The following is a 19,250-nucleotide window of genomic DNA, read 5'->3' on the forward strand; positions in this document are numbered from 1 at the left end:
GATCTCAAAGGCTCAGTCCAATTACAAAGGTTCCATAGTTTAAAGAAATACAAGTTTCTATTAAATATATCTATTTGAATTTCATATCAGAAAATTTAGCTTATCAAATATTTTTAGGTAATAAGCTTATTGAAAGCAGAAAAGCTTCATAACATAAATAAGTTAGCTTTGAGAATGAAGGTATAGTCATGTTCACAATTCATTAATTTCCTGAGTGTTGTTTTCTGCAGTGGGTATCACATATTATGGGTCTTTTGCCTATAACTGATATATCTTATTAACTAGTAACTTCTATCTCCATGTGCCCTAATTTATTTTATAATACTTATGAAATTAGCCAAATAATTCAAGTACTACTATCTAATGTTACTTCCTTAATATTATCACTATCTTTAAAAAGTACTTTCTCATCCACCTATGTTAGTGCCAGTCCCTTCCTTTCAAAACATATTTTGCTTTTTCTATCTTGGTATTTCCTGTTGGGGATGTTTTTTGATGAAATTCCAGGTTCCTACATAAAATTCTCAGAAGAATCCCCTTGACATCTGTTAATTAAAAAGAAAGTCTTTTAAAAAGAGGATAGCCTCTCCTGATAACTGACTAATAATGCAGGAGTAGGACTTAAAACACCATAGGCACAATAAAAGTGCCACCTTTTTCTAGAAATTAAATATGTACTCAGGATGCTTTCCTACCCACCTCTTTTGAAAAAAGTAGTTTTAGAGGTAGCACAGGATGGAACAGAAGTACCTGTTCAGGTTGGTTGGCATTGGAGAGAGGAATGACCATCCAAATGACATTGAGGTTAATGAGGGCAGCGCTGGTAGTGAAAGTACAAGGCAGGACAGCTGTCTGACCCCGGGCCACTTGGATACTCCCAGGGCTCTCTGAGACTTCCAGGGAAGCTGCGACGCCTACAGAAGAATGAACAGGAGATTATGTGCTCACCCTTTCCTGACAGCCCAAATCCCTTCAGAAAAGGTTTGTGTGTTTTATACTATTGATAATGTAAACAGAATGACATAATGGTCTTACTTAACAACTACTGACCAGTCACTGAGTTAAAACGATAAAAACTGGTCATCCCTTTACCTCTTGGAAACTACAAATGGAAAGTATTAGAGGTTATTTATTCTATTTTATAAGATACTATCTGGTATTTGGCCAATTTTGAATACAACCTGGCAGAATTTAACTAATAGGGTTGGAGTGAAACTTGAAATGGTGATGGAGGATGAGAAAGAAACTGAACTTTTTTTGAAAGCATCATTACAATGGCATACTATAAAATTAAATGCTTATATGTAAATAAGCAAAACTTGTGCAGGACCTATAGCTTGAAAACTATAAAATGCTAATGAAATAAATCAAATAAGACCAAATAAATGGAGAGCTATGCAATGTAATGAATTGAAAGATTCAATATTGTTAAGATGCCAATTTTCCCCAAATTGACCTACAGATTCATAGCAATCTCAATCAAAATCCCAGCATGCTTTCTTTTGATATTGACAAACTAATTCTAAAACACAAGAAAAGGGAAAGAGCTAAAAATAACCAAAAGAATATTGAAAAAGAACAGATTTTCACACTATCTCATTTCAAAATTTGCTATCAAGATATAATAATAAAGATAGTGCAGTACCAGAATAAGGTATACAGATCACCACAAAAATGGCCCAGAACTGAGAGTTCTAAAATAAAACCTTATATTTCTGGTCAATTGCTTTTCAACAAAGGTACAAGACAATTAAATGAGGGAAAGACTAGTCTTTTCAAAAAATGGTATTGGAACAATTCAATATTAATATGCAAAAAAAAAATAACTCAGACCTTTACCTCATAACATATACAAAAATTAATTCAAAATGTATCATAGACCTAAATGTAAGAGCTAAAACTATGAAACTTCTAGAAATAAATATAGAAGAAAATCTTTTTGATTTTGGGTTAGTCAGAGGTCTTAGAGATGTCACGGGGCCCATAAATCAAAAGAAAACAATAAATCTGACTTCATTAAAATTTTTAAGACTCTGTGCTTCGAAAGATTTAAGAAAATAAAAAGCCAAGGTACAGACTGGGAAAAAACATTTGTAAATCATATATCTGATAAACGATTTGTATATATAATATATAAAGAACTATTATAACTCAATAATAAAAAAGACAAACCGCCTATTAAAATGGGTAAAATATGCTCAACATTATTACTCATTAGGGCATAGCATGTTAAAACCACAGTAAGATATCATTACATATCCATTATAATGGCTATAACCAAGACAAAAGCAAGTGCTGCTGGGAATAGTCACTTTGGGAAACAGTTTCAGTTTCTTAAACAGTTTAACATAAACTTACCATACAACCTAGCAATTTCATTCCTAGAATGTACCCAAGTAAAATGAAAATATATGTCCACACAAATACTTGTCTGTGAATGTTCCTAGCAGCATCATATCATACTCCCAAATGGAAATAACACAAATACTCATAGACTGGTGAATGGATAAACAAAATGCAGAATATCCATACAATGAAATATTACTCAGAAATAAAAAGCAGCAAGCTACTTATACATGAATGAGCCTCTCAAAAACATTTTGCTAAGTGAAAAAAGTCAGATGTGAAAGACTACATACTGTATTATTCCACTTACACGAAACGTCCAGAAAAGGCAAATCTATAGAGACAGCAAGTAAATCAGTGGTTGCCTGGGACAAGAGGAGGGAGTAGGTATTGGTGCTAATATGTTCAATGGAACTTTTTAGAGCAACAGAAAACTTTTAAAACTGGGTTGTTACAATGGTCGTACAACTCCATAAATTAATGAAAAACAGCTGAATTTTATACTTCAAATGAGTGAATTTTGTGGAATGGAAATTATACCTCAATAATGCTGTTAAAATTTTTAAAAAAAGAAAAGAAAAACAGTGACTTACCAGAGCCAACTCCTGGGAAGCCAAAATCAACTATTATCTCTTCTGAAAAGAATACCCACCCCTCTGCACCTGCTAAATCCCCCTAACCTTCCCCCGCTCCACCCCGGGACTAAAGAACAATATGGGACTAACAGGAGACTAAAATCATCGGAGAGATCCAATAAAGAAGCTATTCTAATCCTGAAAAATACATTAAGTCCATGGCAGTATCTCAAACTGTTTTTATTTTGAAGTGATATTATCTCAATTCTCCCCAAAAAATAACACAATAACGTACTGTTATGACTACAATTAGTTTAGAAAATAAATGTACATAACACTTTCCTTCTATAGAACTTCATGTTCTTCACATACAGTCTGATGATGTTAAATTTGCAAGATAAAATGTTCTATAAAATAAGTCATCTGTGGTAGAATATAAAGCACTTGATAACATCAGGAAAAGTCTCTAAGTCTCACAAAGGAAAGTTAAAAGAACCTCAGGCATTAAGAGGCAGAAAGGGAAGGTTATCTGATCATGGAATAGGCCATAAGCAGAGGAACAACCTATGTCATAGGGCAGAAGTGGGTTAAAGGAGTATACACGTATTACAATGATTATGATAAATACCACCAGAAATGTTTTTAAGAATAAGTGTGGAAGCCAAACTGGTGACAAAACTTCCATCACTTCATTCTTCAGCTAATACTCCAAGGAAGAAGTGAAGGGAATATGTTCCTCTTAAACTACCCTGTTCCTCTTAAATGTATACCTTCCATTCTCAATTCACTAATTTCGAGATGAACTCATGCCATCTTTGATATAAATTTTAAGAAGAAAAAAATGGCCAATATGAGCAATGGTGGGATTTCACAGAAGGGAGAGTAGATTTGCAGGATAGGGAGGTGGGGGAAACATATCAGGGTCTGCTGGCAGAGATCAAGCCTCTGAAGTGGTATTAGCTATTAAATCAACTTCGTTTACTTCACATCTTTACATAAGGTTAACCTCGAAATCTCAAGTGTCAAGAGAGCTACAGAGGAAACATTCTAGATAAGCAGGCTTTCAGAACTTGTAAAAGTGTGAGGGTGAAGTTGGACAGATCTAGTTTGAAATCTGTTTCTTTCATCTACTCAGCTGTGTGGCCCCAAATAAATCATTTAATCTCTGATTCTGTTGCCTCATCTGTACAGTAGGGTTAAATACTACCACTGCATCATCAAAAGGGAATGATAAGGGCAGAACCAGATGCTGATGGCTGATGATAACTACTACCAGTACTGCTATTGCTAGGTAATATTTAGAGCACACTGACCAAATATCAAGTCCACCTTAAGCAGTATATATAAACATATATGTATACATATACATACATAGACACTCATTTAATCCTATAAGGTATTATTAATAGGGAAATTTCAGGAGTACAAGTCACAGAAGGCAGTGTGTGTGTATTGCCCCAAATTAGATTTCTTTCTGTCACCACATATTTGACCCCTTTTACCCCATATACCTTCCCTCACCATCCCCCACCACCACTCTCTGATAACCACTAGTCTACTGTCCATTAGTATCTGTTTGTCTGTCATGTTTGTTTGTTGCTTTAGGTTTATATCCTACATATAAGTGATATCATGTGGTTTTCAACTTTTTCTGTCTGTCTTATTTCACTTAGCGTGATTATCTTAAGGTCCATCCATGTTGTCACAAATGGCAGTATTTCATCTCTTCTTATGGCTGAGTAATATTCCATTGTATATATTACCACAGCTTTGGATCAGATTTGATCATCTATTATAGGACACTTCTGTTGCTTCCGTGTCTGGCCACCATGAATAATGCTGCTATGAACATAGGTGTGCAAATATCTTTTCCGTTATGAGTTTTCAAGTTTTGGGGGTAAATACCCAGTAGAGGGATTGCTGGATCATATGGTTGATTAATTCTTAGGTTTTTGAGGAACTTCCATATTGTTTTCCATAGTGGCCATTCAAGTCTTCAATCTACTCCTGCCATTACTTCTTAAAAACAGTTCTCCCTAGGTTTCCCAGAGACCTCCTGATGCCTTCATAACTCTTGTGATCATTCCTGGACTCTAACAGTGATGACCATTCCCCCTTCTTCTCGAAACACATTTTCCTCTTACCTTCAGTGATATAACTTACTCTATCTTCTTTCTATATCACTGGATACTTCTGTCTCTTTTGCTGTTTCACCCTTCTCTACATGGCTATTAAATATTGGCACTTTTCAAGGAGCTACCTTCTCTTCTTATGATAAACTCTCTCCTTATAGACTCTCATCTACTATCATGGCTTCAATTTTTTCATACACGACAATGGCTTCCAAATTTCTCTCTGTAACTCAAACCTCTCCTCTTATATCCAATTGCCTCCCAGACATCTCCATGTAGCTATCTGAAAGGGACCGCAGTCACCTTGTCCAAGATCAAACTCTTGCTCTTCCCTCCATGCCTGCCTCCACTGGATATCTGGCTCCTTTATAATGTTCCCTACGCTAGTGAATGGCTCAACCAGTCATCAGGTTGGACAAGTCAGAAATTGAGAAATCTTTCTTAATCCCTTCTACTCTCTCATAATCTCCCAAACCCCATTCATGATCAAATCTGATCCATTTTACAAACTGAATTTCACTTGACTTCTTCAGTCAGAGCCTTTGCTTTGTCCTCTGTGTTTCTTCTGATTTTCTCCATTCCACACCCTAACCCCTTTACTTGGTAACCTCCTACTCATCCTTCACATTAGCTGGTGTTACCTTCTCACAGAAGAGCCTTTCCTGACCTCAGCCTAGGTCAGGACCTCTTAAAGCACTGATCTTTTCATTCTGAACAGTATCCAAAGTTGTAATCATACTTTCCTTAGTAAGGTATCTTCACTAGTATACTGTGAGATACATTAGAAACTCCATTACTGTAACCACACAATAAGAACTCAATAAACACATATTGCTGAGCTGATCTAATTCAATTTCCACATGAAAATCCTAGGGTCCAAAGAGATAGACTTGTTAAAGATCTTAATATTGGGACCTGCATCTTCTGACTTCCAATAGAGTGTGTTTTCTACCACAACAGACTCTTCCATTGATAATCTCAGAAAACTAATGATATTACTGCTTGTAACATGATTAGGGTAAAGTGAGACTTCTGTATCAACAAAACTGACACTTAGCAATAAAAATTCTATTTGTAAACATATCTGCTCTACTAAGTTTCATGTAACTTTCTATAAAAAGGCTATTATATTCTTTATCAGAATTTTCTATGGAGAATTTTGAAAGTCATCTAACACCCTAAAGATATCAGATATTAAGATATCAGATACCAAAGTGAGTTTTAAGACAGACTACCCTGATGAACTGGCACAAGGAAGATAGCTGAAAACTGGCTATATAACTTTTAGGACTACGCAGAGAATAAATGGGTCAGGAGCAAATGTCTATAAAGAGTCTGTCTTTATGGAGAGAATTTTTTATTAGAGCTGTGGTGTGCTATAAGTCCCATCCCATTCCCACCCAGCCTAAGGGCCTACATTCCCTAACTGTGCCAGGGCAAAGGACATCTGAAAGTTTCCAATGGATCAGATGTAAACACATGTAAGAGCTGGTGCAAGGTCATCTCAGATTCTGTCCAAGAGGGGTTGTCTAAGGAGATTTCCAACAGAAGGAAGCTGAGAGGAGACCTCTGGATTCCTAAGGGTGGGTCACTGGCATTGTGAGAACTACATGAATATTTCTGTATATAAATTAAGATTTTCTTGTTTTGATTTATTTTTAAACTCAGAAAAGTTGTACAACCTGCTTAAGTTTACATCTACGGAAAGAACCGGCTCTTGAATAAACTTAAAGGAATGCAGAAGACAAAATAAAGTTGCTTTGCGATTGTATCTCAGGATTCCTATTTAACATACCAATTCAACTGAGGATAATTAAAAATTTCTTAGAAAGATTAAAAAGAAGAGAAATAAATGTTTTTCATATTTTAAATGTTTAAATTTTTTTCCAGCTTGCTAAAAACCAATTAAAAATCCTATTTCCTTTTAATGTGCATTTCCATATTTGAAATTCTAGGCAGGAATTTAAACTTTAATGCTAAATACTGGATTAAAGATTCATTTAAAATATCTTACAATGTGCAACATTTGCACGTAAATGCATAATTTAAGAGCTGACTAGGCAGCATTTTACAGACTTGAATATTTTCTTAGTGTCTCACCCAAGAAAAATTAAGTCAACTCATAAATTCTGAATGACTCTTAGCAATTAAATAAGAAAGGCATATACCACATGACCTTGTTTCTTCTGAGGAGCTGAAATAGTAACAGTTGTCTATACTCTTTCTTTAGGCCCCTATGTCTCAAGATTTAAAGCAGAAAGAAATTCACGTTTTCTTAGACCAAGAGGTACATGTTAGAGGAAAATAAGCTGGCAGCAAAGAATCTTTAAAAATCTTAAGAGGGATCATGTACACTACATTGCCAAGAGAACAAAGGACCTTGTACAGTCATCTGCTAGGCTCAAAGGACAAGAAATATCCCCTACAAAATCCATCAGAGCCAGAACACCTGAAGCTCAGAATGAGGACTGGCCCTAGCAATCCAACTGAGACTTCAAAATAGAATGTTTGCTGATGCCTGTGGAGCATGTGTTCATGTTTCAGATCAGTCCAACTGCCAGAACACGTCTTTCTGGGAATATGGTCCGTCTCTGGGAATACGGTCAGTAAAGCTTCCAAAGGATTGTACAGCATTTTGGGAGACCTATGTTTTCCTTTCACCTAAAATGTTAATATTCAACAGTCATAAAATGCTTATTGGCTTATATGATTCCTACATGATTTCATAAGTGCTGTTTCTTACATATAAAAATATAAAATTCATTTAACCTATTCAAGTTCTGTTTTGTAGTTGTCATACCAAAACAAATTTCAAAACACAAAAATTCTAGGCAACCTTCCTTATTTTCTGAAGGAAACTATGGAATAGCCCAAGTCTCTAACATTGTACTGGTTTTTAAAAACAAATCACTTTCTCTTCATACTTTAACCAAATTTTAATTAGGTGAAATTATCTTTATTATTACGTATTTTTTTAAACTGCCATCCCAACTAAAAATTAATATTTGTGTTAACTGATATTAAATTATATTTTGGCCATTAACACAGTACTAAGTGAAACTAAATGAAGAGTAAATATCTGGTTAATTGATCAATGTAGATGGCTTTATTATGCACTGGTCATCTCCATTTATCAACTTATAGGATCACGGTCAAAGCTCCACTTCATTTTATGCATATTAAACAGTATATTTTATTGTTGGTATACAACGGCAGGCTACCATAAAATTATAGATACTTATCTTCTGGCTGAAGCACTGAACACTCATACATGTCCTATAGTATAGTATTGTTATTTCCATGGTATGATGGTTCCTCTTTAGATGCTATGGAAGTGCCTTCTCCTTGACTTCTCCTCTTCAACCATAAACATTCCTTAGGGGGCATGCCAAGGGCAAACAGCATGCCAGAGGACCAAGGCATAAAAATGATTTCTTCAGGTGTGGTTCCAAAAGGCAGGTCCGGAGATAAAACAGAGAGAAGCCCAAGGCCTTGGACTGAACCATGCCTACACTCCACATTATTGCTCCCCTCTGTCACTTTTCAAATGACCAAAAAGTATATACATCTGCCTACGTGGCCCCTTCATGCCATGGCATGTCTATTATGTGTGACATTTACTCAGCAATAGCTCCTAACACTGGACATAAGCTTGATTAGAATTCTCTACAGTAAGTCTCCCATTATTAGCACCCTCTCCTCATTTTACATCTGGATTCAGGCACAGGTGTTCTAGTCCATTGAAGAATTCCCTTACAGGAATGACCACAGTCTGGCAAGGTTACATACATATTTTGCTTGGTCTACATGATATGACCCACTCAATTTGGTATATTGAATAACACAAAACCACAGATTACCAACTTGAGAGTTAGTGACATTGGGCCTGCATTTCACATGGCAACTGATTACTGATGCTCCTTTAGACAAAGCATGAGCTCTCCACATTGCCACAGTCCCCAGTCCCCATCACTTCCTATTATTCTACAATATAGCCCACTTTACTCAGTCAGTATACCTGTTTGACTCCTGTGGGTATTTCTGTTTCCATACCCATTTTTAAAACTAAGTGAATAATGTCATTATAATTAGTTGTTTAAAGAAGCAGAAGCAAAAATAAATTACAAAAGCAGAACCTTGTTTTGCAATGTTATGATGGACATGACACTATGATTGCCACCATAGCTGCCATTCCCTTCAGTGAAAGCAGAACGAAGCAATTCCTTAAACATGGGTCACCATGATTTGTGACACAGAATCTCATTCACACTCTGGCTATCAGAGAGCGTAACCCATAGACTGAACAGTTGTTAACTGTTGATAACTGTTATAAGATCCTTGTCTAAAGATATACCAAACACAACGGCACCTGGCTAATCCAGTAGGACCTTCCCTTTTCGTGGGGAATTTGAGAAAGAAGCAACATGTGAAGAGAGAAGAGCTAGGTCACTAAAACAGAAATAAGAGGAACATTAAATAATGATAAAGGGGTCAACTGATCAAGAACATAATAGTCCTATGCATGCACCTAACAACAGCTTCAGAGTATATGAAGCAAAAACTGATAGAAGTGAAAGGAGAAAAAGGAAAAAAACAATTATAGTTTATAATTATAGTTTTATAGTTGGAGACTGGAACATTCTTCTGTTATTAACAAAGACATACAACAAATCCATTGAACAAATAGATAAAAATCAGTTTAAAAAATCAGTAAAAATACATAATACCTAAACAATGAACTTATGAACTAACCAAAGGACAGATTTTCAGAACACTCTAACAAACATCATGGAATACTGTCTAGTGTACATGGAACACTCTCCAAGAATAAAATCATACAAGAAATATAAATTAAATTAGAACAAAAAAACTGATAAAATCATCAAATATTTATAGAAATCTACTTCTAAATAATTCACCAGTCAAAGGTGAAATTACAGGAAAATCAGAAAATATAGTAAACTGCATGGAAATGAAAACAAAACCACTATTGAAATTTATGAGAAGGAACCAAGCACTACTTAGAGGAAAATTAACAGCATCTAAATGCTCATATTACAAAAAGAAGAAAGGTTTCTAATCAACAATCCAAGCATCCACCTTACAAAATTAGAAAAAGAAAATCAAATTAAATCAAAAGCAATCAAAAAAAGGTATGAATTAAGAAAGAAAAATATAGAGTAAATCAATGAAATCAAAAGCTGGTTCTCTGAGGTCAATGAAATTGATAAATCTCTAACCAAACTGACCAAGAATATAAAAGAGAAGACACAGGTATGAAAGAGGTAGGACCACAGATCCTAGAAACATTGAAAGAATAATAAATGGATATAATAAGTAACTCTGTGCTAATATATTTGATAACAGATATATGGACAAATTCCCTGAAAGACATAAAGTACCAAAGCTCACTCTAAAAGATATAGATAACCTGAATAGCCCTAGGTCCGTTAAAGAAAATGAATTTAATTTGCATTTCAAAATCCTCTCACAAAGATAACACCATGTTCAGATAGCTTCATTGGTGAACTCTACCAAACATTTAATAGAAAAAAAATTCTATATATAAACCCTTGCAGAAAAAAAGAGGGAACACTCCCCAACTCATTTTATGAGGCTAGCATTACCCCGATACAAAAATTCAACAAGACAATATATACAAAGAAAATTACAGATTAACATCCCTTCTACACATTGACACAAAAGTCCTTAATGAAATATTAGCAACTGAATCCAGCAATATATAGAAAGGGTGAATTAATCATGTCAAAAGTGATGTTTATTCCAGGAACACAAGGTTCACTCGATATTTGAAATTAATATAATTCACCATACCAACACACTGAAAAAGAAAAATACATACATAATCTTTTCAACAAGTACAGAAAAGGTAACAAAAATCAATATCTAGTCATTATAAAAACTCTCTTCAAACAAAGAAGAGTAGGGAACTTCCACAAACCTGTAATAAGCATCTGCCAAAAACTAGACAGCTAATATTGTATTTAAGAGTAAAGAGATAACTTCTACTTAATGGCTAAAGTTGCTTTCTTCCTATGATCAGAAGGATATCTGCCCTTGACATGTCTATTCAACATGGAGGTCTTAGCCACTGCGACGAAGCAAGGATAAGAAACAAATGGTATATAGACTGGAAAGGAAAAAGTAAAAATTCATTTATTTGTAGATAAAGCAATCATTTACATTAAGAATTCTAATGAATCTACAAAAAGCAACTAATTCTAATTAATAAATTGGTTTAGCAATGTTGTAGAAACCAATACACAAATATTAACTATATAGAAGCTATAAAATTTTGGAAATTAAAATTTTAAAATACCACTTATTAATAGCATTAGAAAAATAAAACACTTAAGGATAGCTTTAACAAAATATCAGTAAGACCTATACGATGAAAATTATAAATCTTTCCTGAGAAAAAATTTAAAGACCTAAATAAATAGATACAGCACAGCTATTAATCAAGACTTAACACTGTTAAGGTGTCAAGTCTCCCCAAATTCGTCTATTGATTTAATACAATCCTAATCAAAATTCTAGTGAGCTGTTTTGTAGAAATAGTCAAACCGCTTCTAACATATATGCATAAAAGTGAATATGAAAAAAGCCAAATTTTGAAAAGAAAAAAAGTGTGAAGATTTACAATACCTGATTTTAAAACTTACTAGAAACCTATGATAATCAAGATCGTATGAGACTGGCATAGGGACAGACATACAGAAAGTCCAGAAATAGATCTACACATAGGTGGTCGATTTATTTCCAACAAAGGTGTCAAGGCTGGTCAGTGGGAAAAGGATACTCTTTTCAAAAAACAGTGCTGTAAAAATTGGACCTCCATATGCAAAAAATATTAACTTTATCCTTACCTTACACCTGACATAGAGCTAATCTGCAATGGATCAAAAACTTAAATTTAAGAATGAAACTATAAAATTTCTATAAGGAAATACAGGAGAAAGTCTCGATGACTCTGAGTTAGAAACAGATTTCTTAAGATGCATAACTATTAAAATTAATATAATTAGACTTTCAAAATTAACCATTTCTTGTCTTCAAAGGACACTATTAAAAAAAATAAAAATACCAGCTATATTTTGAAATAAAATGTTTTCAAAGCACTCCAAGGACTTGTATTTATAATACATTAACAACTTTTACAATTTGATCATACAAATAATATTACAAAAATAACCCAATTTTAAAAATGTACCACAGAAAACATACAAATGAGTAATAAAAACAGAAAAAGATGCTTAATTTCATTAGTCAACAGGAAACTTAAAACCACACTGAGCTATCACTACACATCAACTAAAATGAATTAAATTAAATGACTGACAACACCAAGTGTGAATGAGAATGCAGAGCAACTCGAACTCACACATTTCTGGGGGTGCTGCAAAGTGGTATGGCCCCTTCGGAATATTTTCACAGTATCTAACAAAGTTAAATATATACTTAACCATACTATCTGCCAATTCCAATTCTAGATATTTACCCAAAAGATACAAAAACATACGTCCACAAGAACACCTATATGCAAATGCTCATAGAATCTTTACTCACAATAGCCAAAAAATTGGAAACACCTCAACTTGCAGATGGAAAAAACACTGTGGCATAAACCATATGATGGAAAATGACTAGTCAACAGAAAGGAACAAACTACTGACAAACGACATGGAAAAATATCAAAGTCATTATGTTAAGTGAAAGAACTCAGACACAAAAGACAGTATGTACCCATTCTTAATAATTCTGTATTCTGGAAAGGGTAAAACTATAGGAACAGAAAACACATCAGTGGTTGCGAAGGGCTGGATCTGGGGTAGAGTGGGGAAGCCACAGAGAACTGCACAGGAACACGAACAAGTCCTTGAAGTGACAGAAATATTCTAAATCACGACTGCAGTGGTGATTAGAAGATGAAGCATTTGTCAAAACTCAACAAACTGTACACCCAAAGGGGAATTTTATTGTATGCAAATTATAACTTAATAAATCTGATTTTTTTAATTAAAAAAAAAAAAGTATGTTGGGATGCTAACAAAATCACTAGCTGAACAGGGAAACAAGTTCAAGGCTAAACCTCCAGGAAAAAAAAAATAATATGCTATGGAGGTGGTCTGATGAGAAAATTCCTGCAGCTGTCCCTGTCACCAAAGCCTAAACGCCAGAACCTTACTGCAACTACTAATGATGCCAGGTGTCTCTCAGGCACTCCGCCCTACACTATCATCCCCAAGGCCACATTCTTCTGCTGCTATCTATGCAGGCAAACAGAAGCTCTGCACAGAGCCCGTTCTTAACACTGCTCTCATCCAAATCATAGTCTCTCACCTATGTGCACCTGACTTGAAAACTGAAGTCCAAACTGCAAAAGAAGCTTGAAATTTGAGTTCTCACTTTTGACACTGGGGAGTTGAACTCATAATGTGAAAATTTCTCCAAATGTAGAAGTACTATTCAATATATGATGGCCGGACATGAATAGGACAAATGTTGACTATAGCAAGCAGTAAATGAAAACACTGAAAGTTGTTCCTCTTTCTCTTTCCTCTCCCATACCTCTTCTAATCCTGTCTTTGTCAAGCCCTCTGTATTTCCTTACCTAATAGGCCTTTGAAAGGTGGAAAGCTGAAGGACAAAAAGGCCTCCTGTCTCTCCTGAAAGCCAGGGCTCACTGAGGAAATTACAGAGGAGGGAGTAGCTGCCTTTGAACTTGAGAAAGGAGAAAAGGGGCTACTGGAAAGGGCACGGAAGCTGGCCAAGTTCCTGAAGAAAAGGGGGCCCATGCTCTACTTTCCTCAGAGGCCAAGGGAAACAGCAGCTCCTCAAAGAGGATGGCTGCCCCTGGACACTGGGACTCTCGGTGCAAGATTCCCAAAGTCCCACAAGGCACAGAAGCTGCAGTGCAAGACTTCAAGGACCCTGCTCAAACATGGGGCATGTTAGTTATCAGAGGGGTCTCCTAGTGTCTTGGCTCTGTAAGAGATCTTGCAGGGGAGAGGAAGGAGCCTCGATGATAACTGATATTAAATTTCCTGCCACACTGCTAAGAAGAGAATCTCAGATTTGTATTTAACTAAATTTAAAGATAATAGATGAACAAACCTGTTTTGCACACCTCTGTGGGTCCTAGAAATGATAAGTACAATTTAAAACGAAATCTTAATGCCCCCGCCCCAAGGATTATTTTTTTAATATATATGTGCTTTCAAATTTCGGAAGTCACTGTTTAGAGACAGGGCAGGGCCTGGGGAGAGAAAAGTGACAGCCTATGGGCTATTTTTCCAGTGTTTCAGATTCTAGCTAAATCTGAACTTGCGAGTTACTAACCTTTTTCAGGGGGAAAAGTTCAAAATTATTTGCTGTTTAACCTTCTAAAGAGCTTCCGAAAATCTAGGCTTTTAACCTGAACAATGATTAGGGTAGGAAAAATGTATTTTTCTTTCCTGGCTTAGTTTTGCTTTGTCTCCTAAAGAAATCACACAGCACTTTAGTTTACATTTTGGTACGCCTTTCTGACATTGTCACACTGTAGCTCAATGCCAGTACCAGTCTGGTTAGTAGACTGAAGATTTATACTGAGAAGTACTAACTAAAGTTTCCAGATGGCGAAAGGCCAGATAAATGGTCTTAACTGTTAAATACAGCCATGCACTCTCAACTTCGCCTCTCAGTTGAATACAGCCCCACTTGGCTATAATGAGCGAGCTCCATTTGTTTAATGAAGCATTCATATGATAAAAGTGGCTAAATCAACAAATAGAGTAATTTATGAACAAATAAAGCCATCTGAAACCATCAGGAAGGATGTTATATTCTGCAACCAATTAAATTCTTTAAAAAAATGGCTCAACTGAAATGTTTTATTCTTATTCACCAATATACTGTCTCTTTCCAAACTCAACTCTATTCTTTAAAACTTTCATCTTTTGGGTATGTTTGTGCCAGTAGTTGTTTAACTTTTAGTTTAGTTTAAAGCATTCTTTAGTGTGTGCAACATGAAAATATAAGAGATCTGAAATGCGGAAATAGGGAGTTTGGTTATTCATTCTGTTAGAAGATTTTAGAGATTTTGGGAAAACAAGGCAGAGTGAGAGACATCCTCATATCTCTCCCCTTGAAACAGCAATAAGTTGTACATCTAAAACTGAACAAAAAACACCCAAAGTGCACAGCAGCACATCTGAACGTGGGATCTGCGCATAAGAGCTATTGCAAGTCAGAACCCTGGGTGTCAAGGGCAGCATACTGGGACAAATAAAGAAGCTGCCTCTCGCAGCCTCTGGAGCTCCTTGTAGGAGGAGGGGGAGGGGTGAAGGTGCAGTGACTTCCCTGATCAGTCCTGCCTGGAAATGCCAGGACTTTTCTATGCAGCCGGCAGCAGGGCTCAGTCATCAAGGCACAAAGCAGAGAAATGGAATAAGATAGCAGAGAAACAACAGTTGATTTTTACTGGCCCTAGTCGCAAAACTGAGTCTGAGCTACAGCTCCTAATCCCCAACCCAGAGGGTATCTCCCCACCCCATACCCTCTGAGACCAATCACCATGGAGCCCCTGGGGAATCTGAGCAAACGCTACCAAAACTGTTGCTAACACTGACAAGGACTGAAGGTAGTGTGATTAAAATCTACAAGAAAATAAAAGACAGTAGGCTTTATATAAAGCAAGGATCCAAGAGGCTTAGACACCACCTACTTGAAACCAAAAGAAAGGCACCTTCTTTGCAGCGGGCTAAAGAGAGACCTTTATATAATAAACCTGCTTTCTGGAAAAACAACAGAATGCACTTCCATTAATGCTCAGGCAGAGAAATAGTCCATTAAACACCATGAACAACCAAGGTGACAAGGCATCTCAGAAAGAAAGAGAAAAATCTCCAGAAAATAAGCTTACAGGCATAGAAATATGCAACTTAAGTGATAGAATTCAGGATGGTACTTCTGAAAAAACTCATTGAGTTCCGAAACAAGTCATATCAACAATTTCAGAAATTGCAAAAACAGCTAGATGAGCAGAGCAAGGAATTGAAACCCTCAAAAAGAACCAAATAGAACTTCTGGATAAAAAACACACTGCAAGAGCCGAAAAATGAAAGAGCAAGCCTGGGAAATAGAGTCGACCAAATGGAGGAAAAGATCAGTGATATCGAACATAGAAATCTAGAAATAAATTAGAAGGGAGAAGAGAGAAACCGAAGAATGAAAAATAATGAAAGAGATATTCAAGAACTAGCTGATACCATCAGGAGAGGAAATATAAGAATAATGAGCATTATCGAAGGCGAGGAAAAGGAACATGGATTAAAAAGCATTTTCAGACAAATAGTGGATAAGAATTTCCCAAATCTAAGGAATCAGCTGAATTCCAGAAGTCAAGAGAACACCCAATTATCTCAATCCAAAAAGGCCTTCACCAAGACACACTGTATTAAAGTTATCAAAAATCAATGACAAAGATAGAATTCTCAGGGCAGCCAGGGAGAAGAAAATGGTAATGTATAAAGGAAAACCCATTAGATTATCATCTAACTTCTCAGTGCAGACCTTACAAACCAGAAAAGAATGGAATCAAATATTTAAACTATTAACTACCAGCCTAGAATAATGTATCCAGCTAAGCTCTCCTTTAGATATGAAGGAGAAATTAAGACCTTTTCAAGACATACAAAAATTGGAATTCTCCACTATGAGGCCTGCACTACAGGAAAACTCTGAAAGGGGTCAGCTCATCTAAAACAAAATAAGAACAAAAAAATAAATAATTAAGAGTAAAGGGACTATCAGGCAAATAGAAGCAGAGGAGTGCAACCCTTACTAAGAAGAGGGCATTATAAGCTTACATAATAAGAGAATTGTTATAACAAGATAGCAATGGACATTCAGCATACATAGAAACTGAGATAACAATAACTGAAAAAGGGAGGATTCGAAGATCCAAATTCACAAAGGGGAAAGGAGGTAAGGCACACACAGAAGAAAATGGATATATATAAAAAGATATATATATCTTTTTCATATTTGTAATGGTAACCACACACCATGGAGTCAGAACTGAAGTATACAACATAAAACAAGAAGAATCAGAGGCAAAACCCAAAAAAGTCAGCCAAAATAAAGAAAACAGAAACACAAGGACAAGGAAGCAATGGAAACACCGAGCTACCAGAAAGCAAAAGATAAAATGGCTATAAGAAGACCTCATATTTCGATAATCGCCCTAAATGTAAATGGACTGAACTCACCAATAAAAAGGCACAGAGTTGCCGAATGGATCAAAAAACAAAACCCAACCATAGGCTGCCTCCAGGAGAAACATCTCAGCTCCAAAGACAACTATAGACTCAAAGTGAAAGGGTGGAAAATGATATTTCAAGCAAATGGCATTCAGAGAAAAGCAGAAGTAGAGGTACTAATATCGGAAGAAAGAGACTTTGAAATAAAAAAGGTAAAGAAAGATTCTGAGGCACACTTCATAATGATAAAGGGAATCATGCACCAGAAAGACATAAGACTTCTTAATACCTATGCTCCCAATCAGGGAGCCCTGAAATCTGTAAAACAATTACTAACAGAACTAAAGGGAAAAACAGATCAAAATGCTATCGTAGTAGAGGACCTAAATACCCCACTGTCGGATATGGACAGATCATCCAAACAGAAAATCAGTAAGGAAATAACATCCTTAAATGACACATTAGACCAACTGGACATAACTGACATATACAGAGCCTTCCATCCCAAAACAGCTGCTTATACATTCTCTGGTGCACATGGAATGTTCTCAAGAATCGACCACATACTAGAACACAGAGATAGCCTGAACAAATATAAGAAGGTTGAAATCATACCAACCATATTCTCTGATCATAATGCTTTGAAACTAGAGATCAACTGCAGAAAGAAATCAGGAAGAACCTCAAATACATGGAGATAAAAGAACATGCTATGAAGAATAACTGGGTCAGAGAAGAAATAAAAACAGAGATCAAGAGATACACAGAAACGAATGATAATGATAGTACAACATATCAAAACTTTTGGGACACAGCAAAAGTGGTCATAAGAGGAAAGTTCATATCATTACAGGCCTATCTCCAAAAACAAGAACGAGCCCAAATAAATAACCTAACACTTCATCTTTAAAAACTAGAAAAGGAAGAACAAATGAAGCTTAAAATCAGCAGAAGGAAAGAAATCATCAAAATTAGAGCAGAAATAAATGAAATTGAAAACAAAAAAAAAATGGTAGAAAAAATAAATGCAACAAAGAGCTGGTTCTTTGAGAAAGTTAACAAAATTGACAAACCCCTGGCTAGACTCACTAAAGAAAAAAGAGAAAGGACACAAATAAAATAAATCAGGGATGAAAGAGGGGAAATTACGACTGACATCGCAGAAATACAAAGGATCATACAAGAATACTATGAAAAAGTATATAATACCAAATTTAATAACCTAGAAGAAATGGACCAGTACTTCGAAAACTACAACCTTCCTAGACTGAATCAAGAAGATCTGGAAATTCTAAAGACCGATCAGCAGTATGGAAATTGAAACAATCATCAAAAACCTACGAAAAAGTAAAAGTCCAGGACCAGATGACTTCACCAGTGAAATCTACCAAACGCTCAAAGAAGATTTAATACCTATTCTCCTCAAACTCTTCCAAATAATCGAAGAGGAGGCAATACTTCCTAACTCATTTTATGAGGCCAATATTACTCTGATACCAAAACCTGGTAAAGATAACACACAAAAAAACTACAGACCAATATCTCTTGAAAACTCATATCTATAAAGATATTTGCACATTGATGTTCATAGCAGCATTATTCACAGTGGCCAGGACATGGAAGCAACCAAAGTGCCCTACGATAGATGATTAGCTAAAGAAGCTGTGGCACATATATACAATGGAATATTACTCAGCCATTAGAAGAGATGAAATACTGCCATTTGCAACAATGTGGATGGACCTCGAGATAATCATGCTAAGCGAAATAAGCCTGTTAGAAAAAGTAGAAAATCACATGATATCACTTCTATGTGGGATATAAACCTAAAAGCAACAAATGAACAAGACAGAGACTCAGAGACATGTATGTATGTATGTATGTATGTATGTATGCATGTAAGTATGTATCAAAATAACTGTATAACTATG

At 35.6% G+C, this 19,250-nt stretch overlaps 1 protein-coding gene across 4 annotated transcripts in view; it reads right to left on the reverse strand.

Moving 5' to 3' along the window:
* IGSF11 (immunoglobulin superfamily member 11) overlaps positions 1-19,250 on the reverse strand; it is a 121,340-nt gene that overhangs the window by 22,231 nt on the left and 79,859 nt on the right. For all 4 annotated transcript variants that reach the window (XM_039843069.1, XM_039843068.1, XM_039843072.1 and 1 more), the window contains exon 2: positions 751-914. In XM_039843069.1, the coding sequence (XP_039699003.1) occupies positions 751-914 (164 nt within the window). The remainder of the gene's footprint in view (positions 1-750; positions 915-19,250) is intronic.

The sequence above is a fragment of the Pteropus medius genome, unplaced genomic scaffold (assembly GCF_902729225.1).
Source record: "Pteropus medius unplaced genomic scaffold, Ma_sr-lr_union100, whole genome shotgun sequence".
In the NCBI taxonomy this organism is placed as follows: Eukaryota; Metazoa; Chordata; class Mammalia; order Chiroptera; family Pteropodidae; genus Pteropus; species Pteropus medius.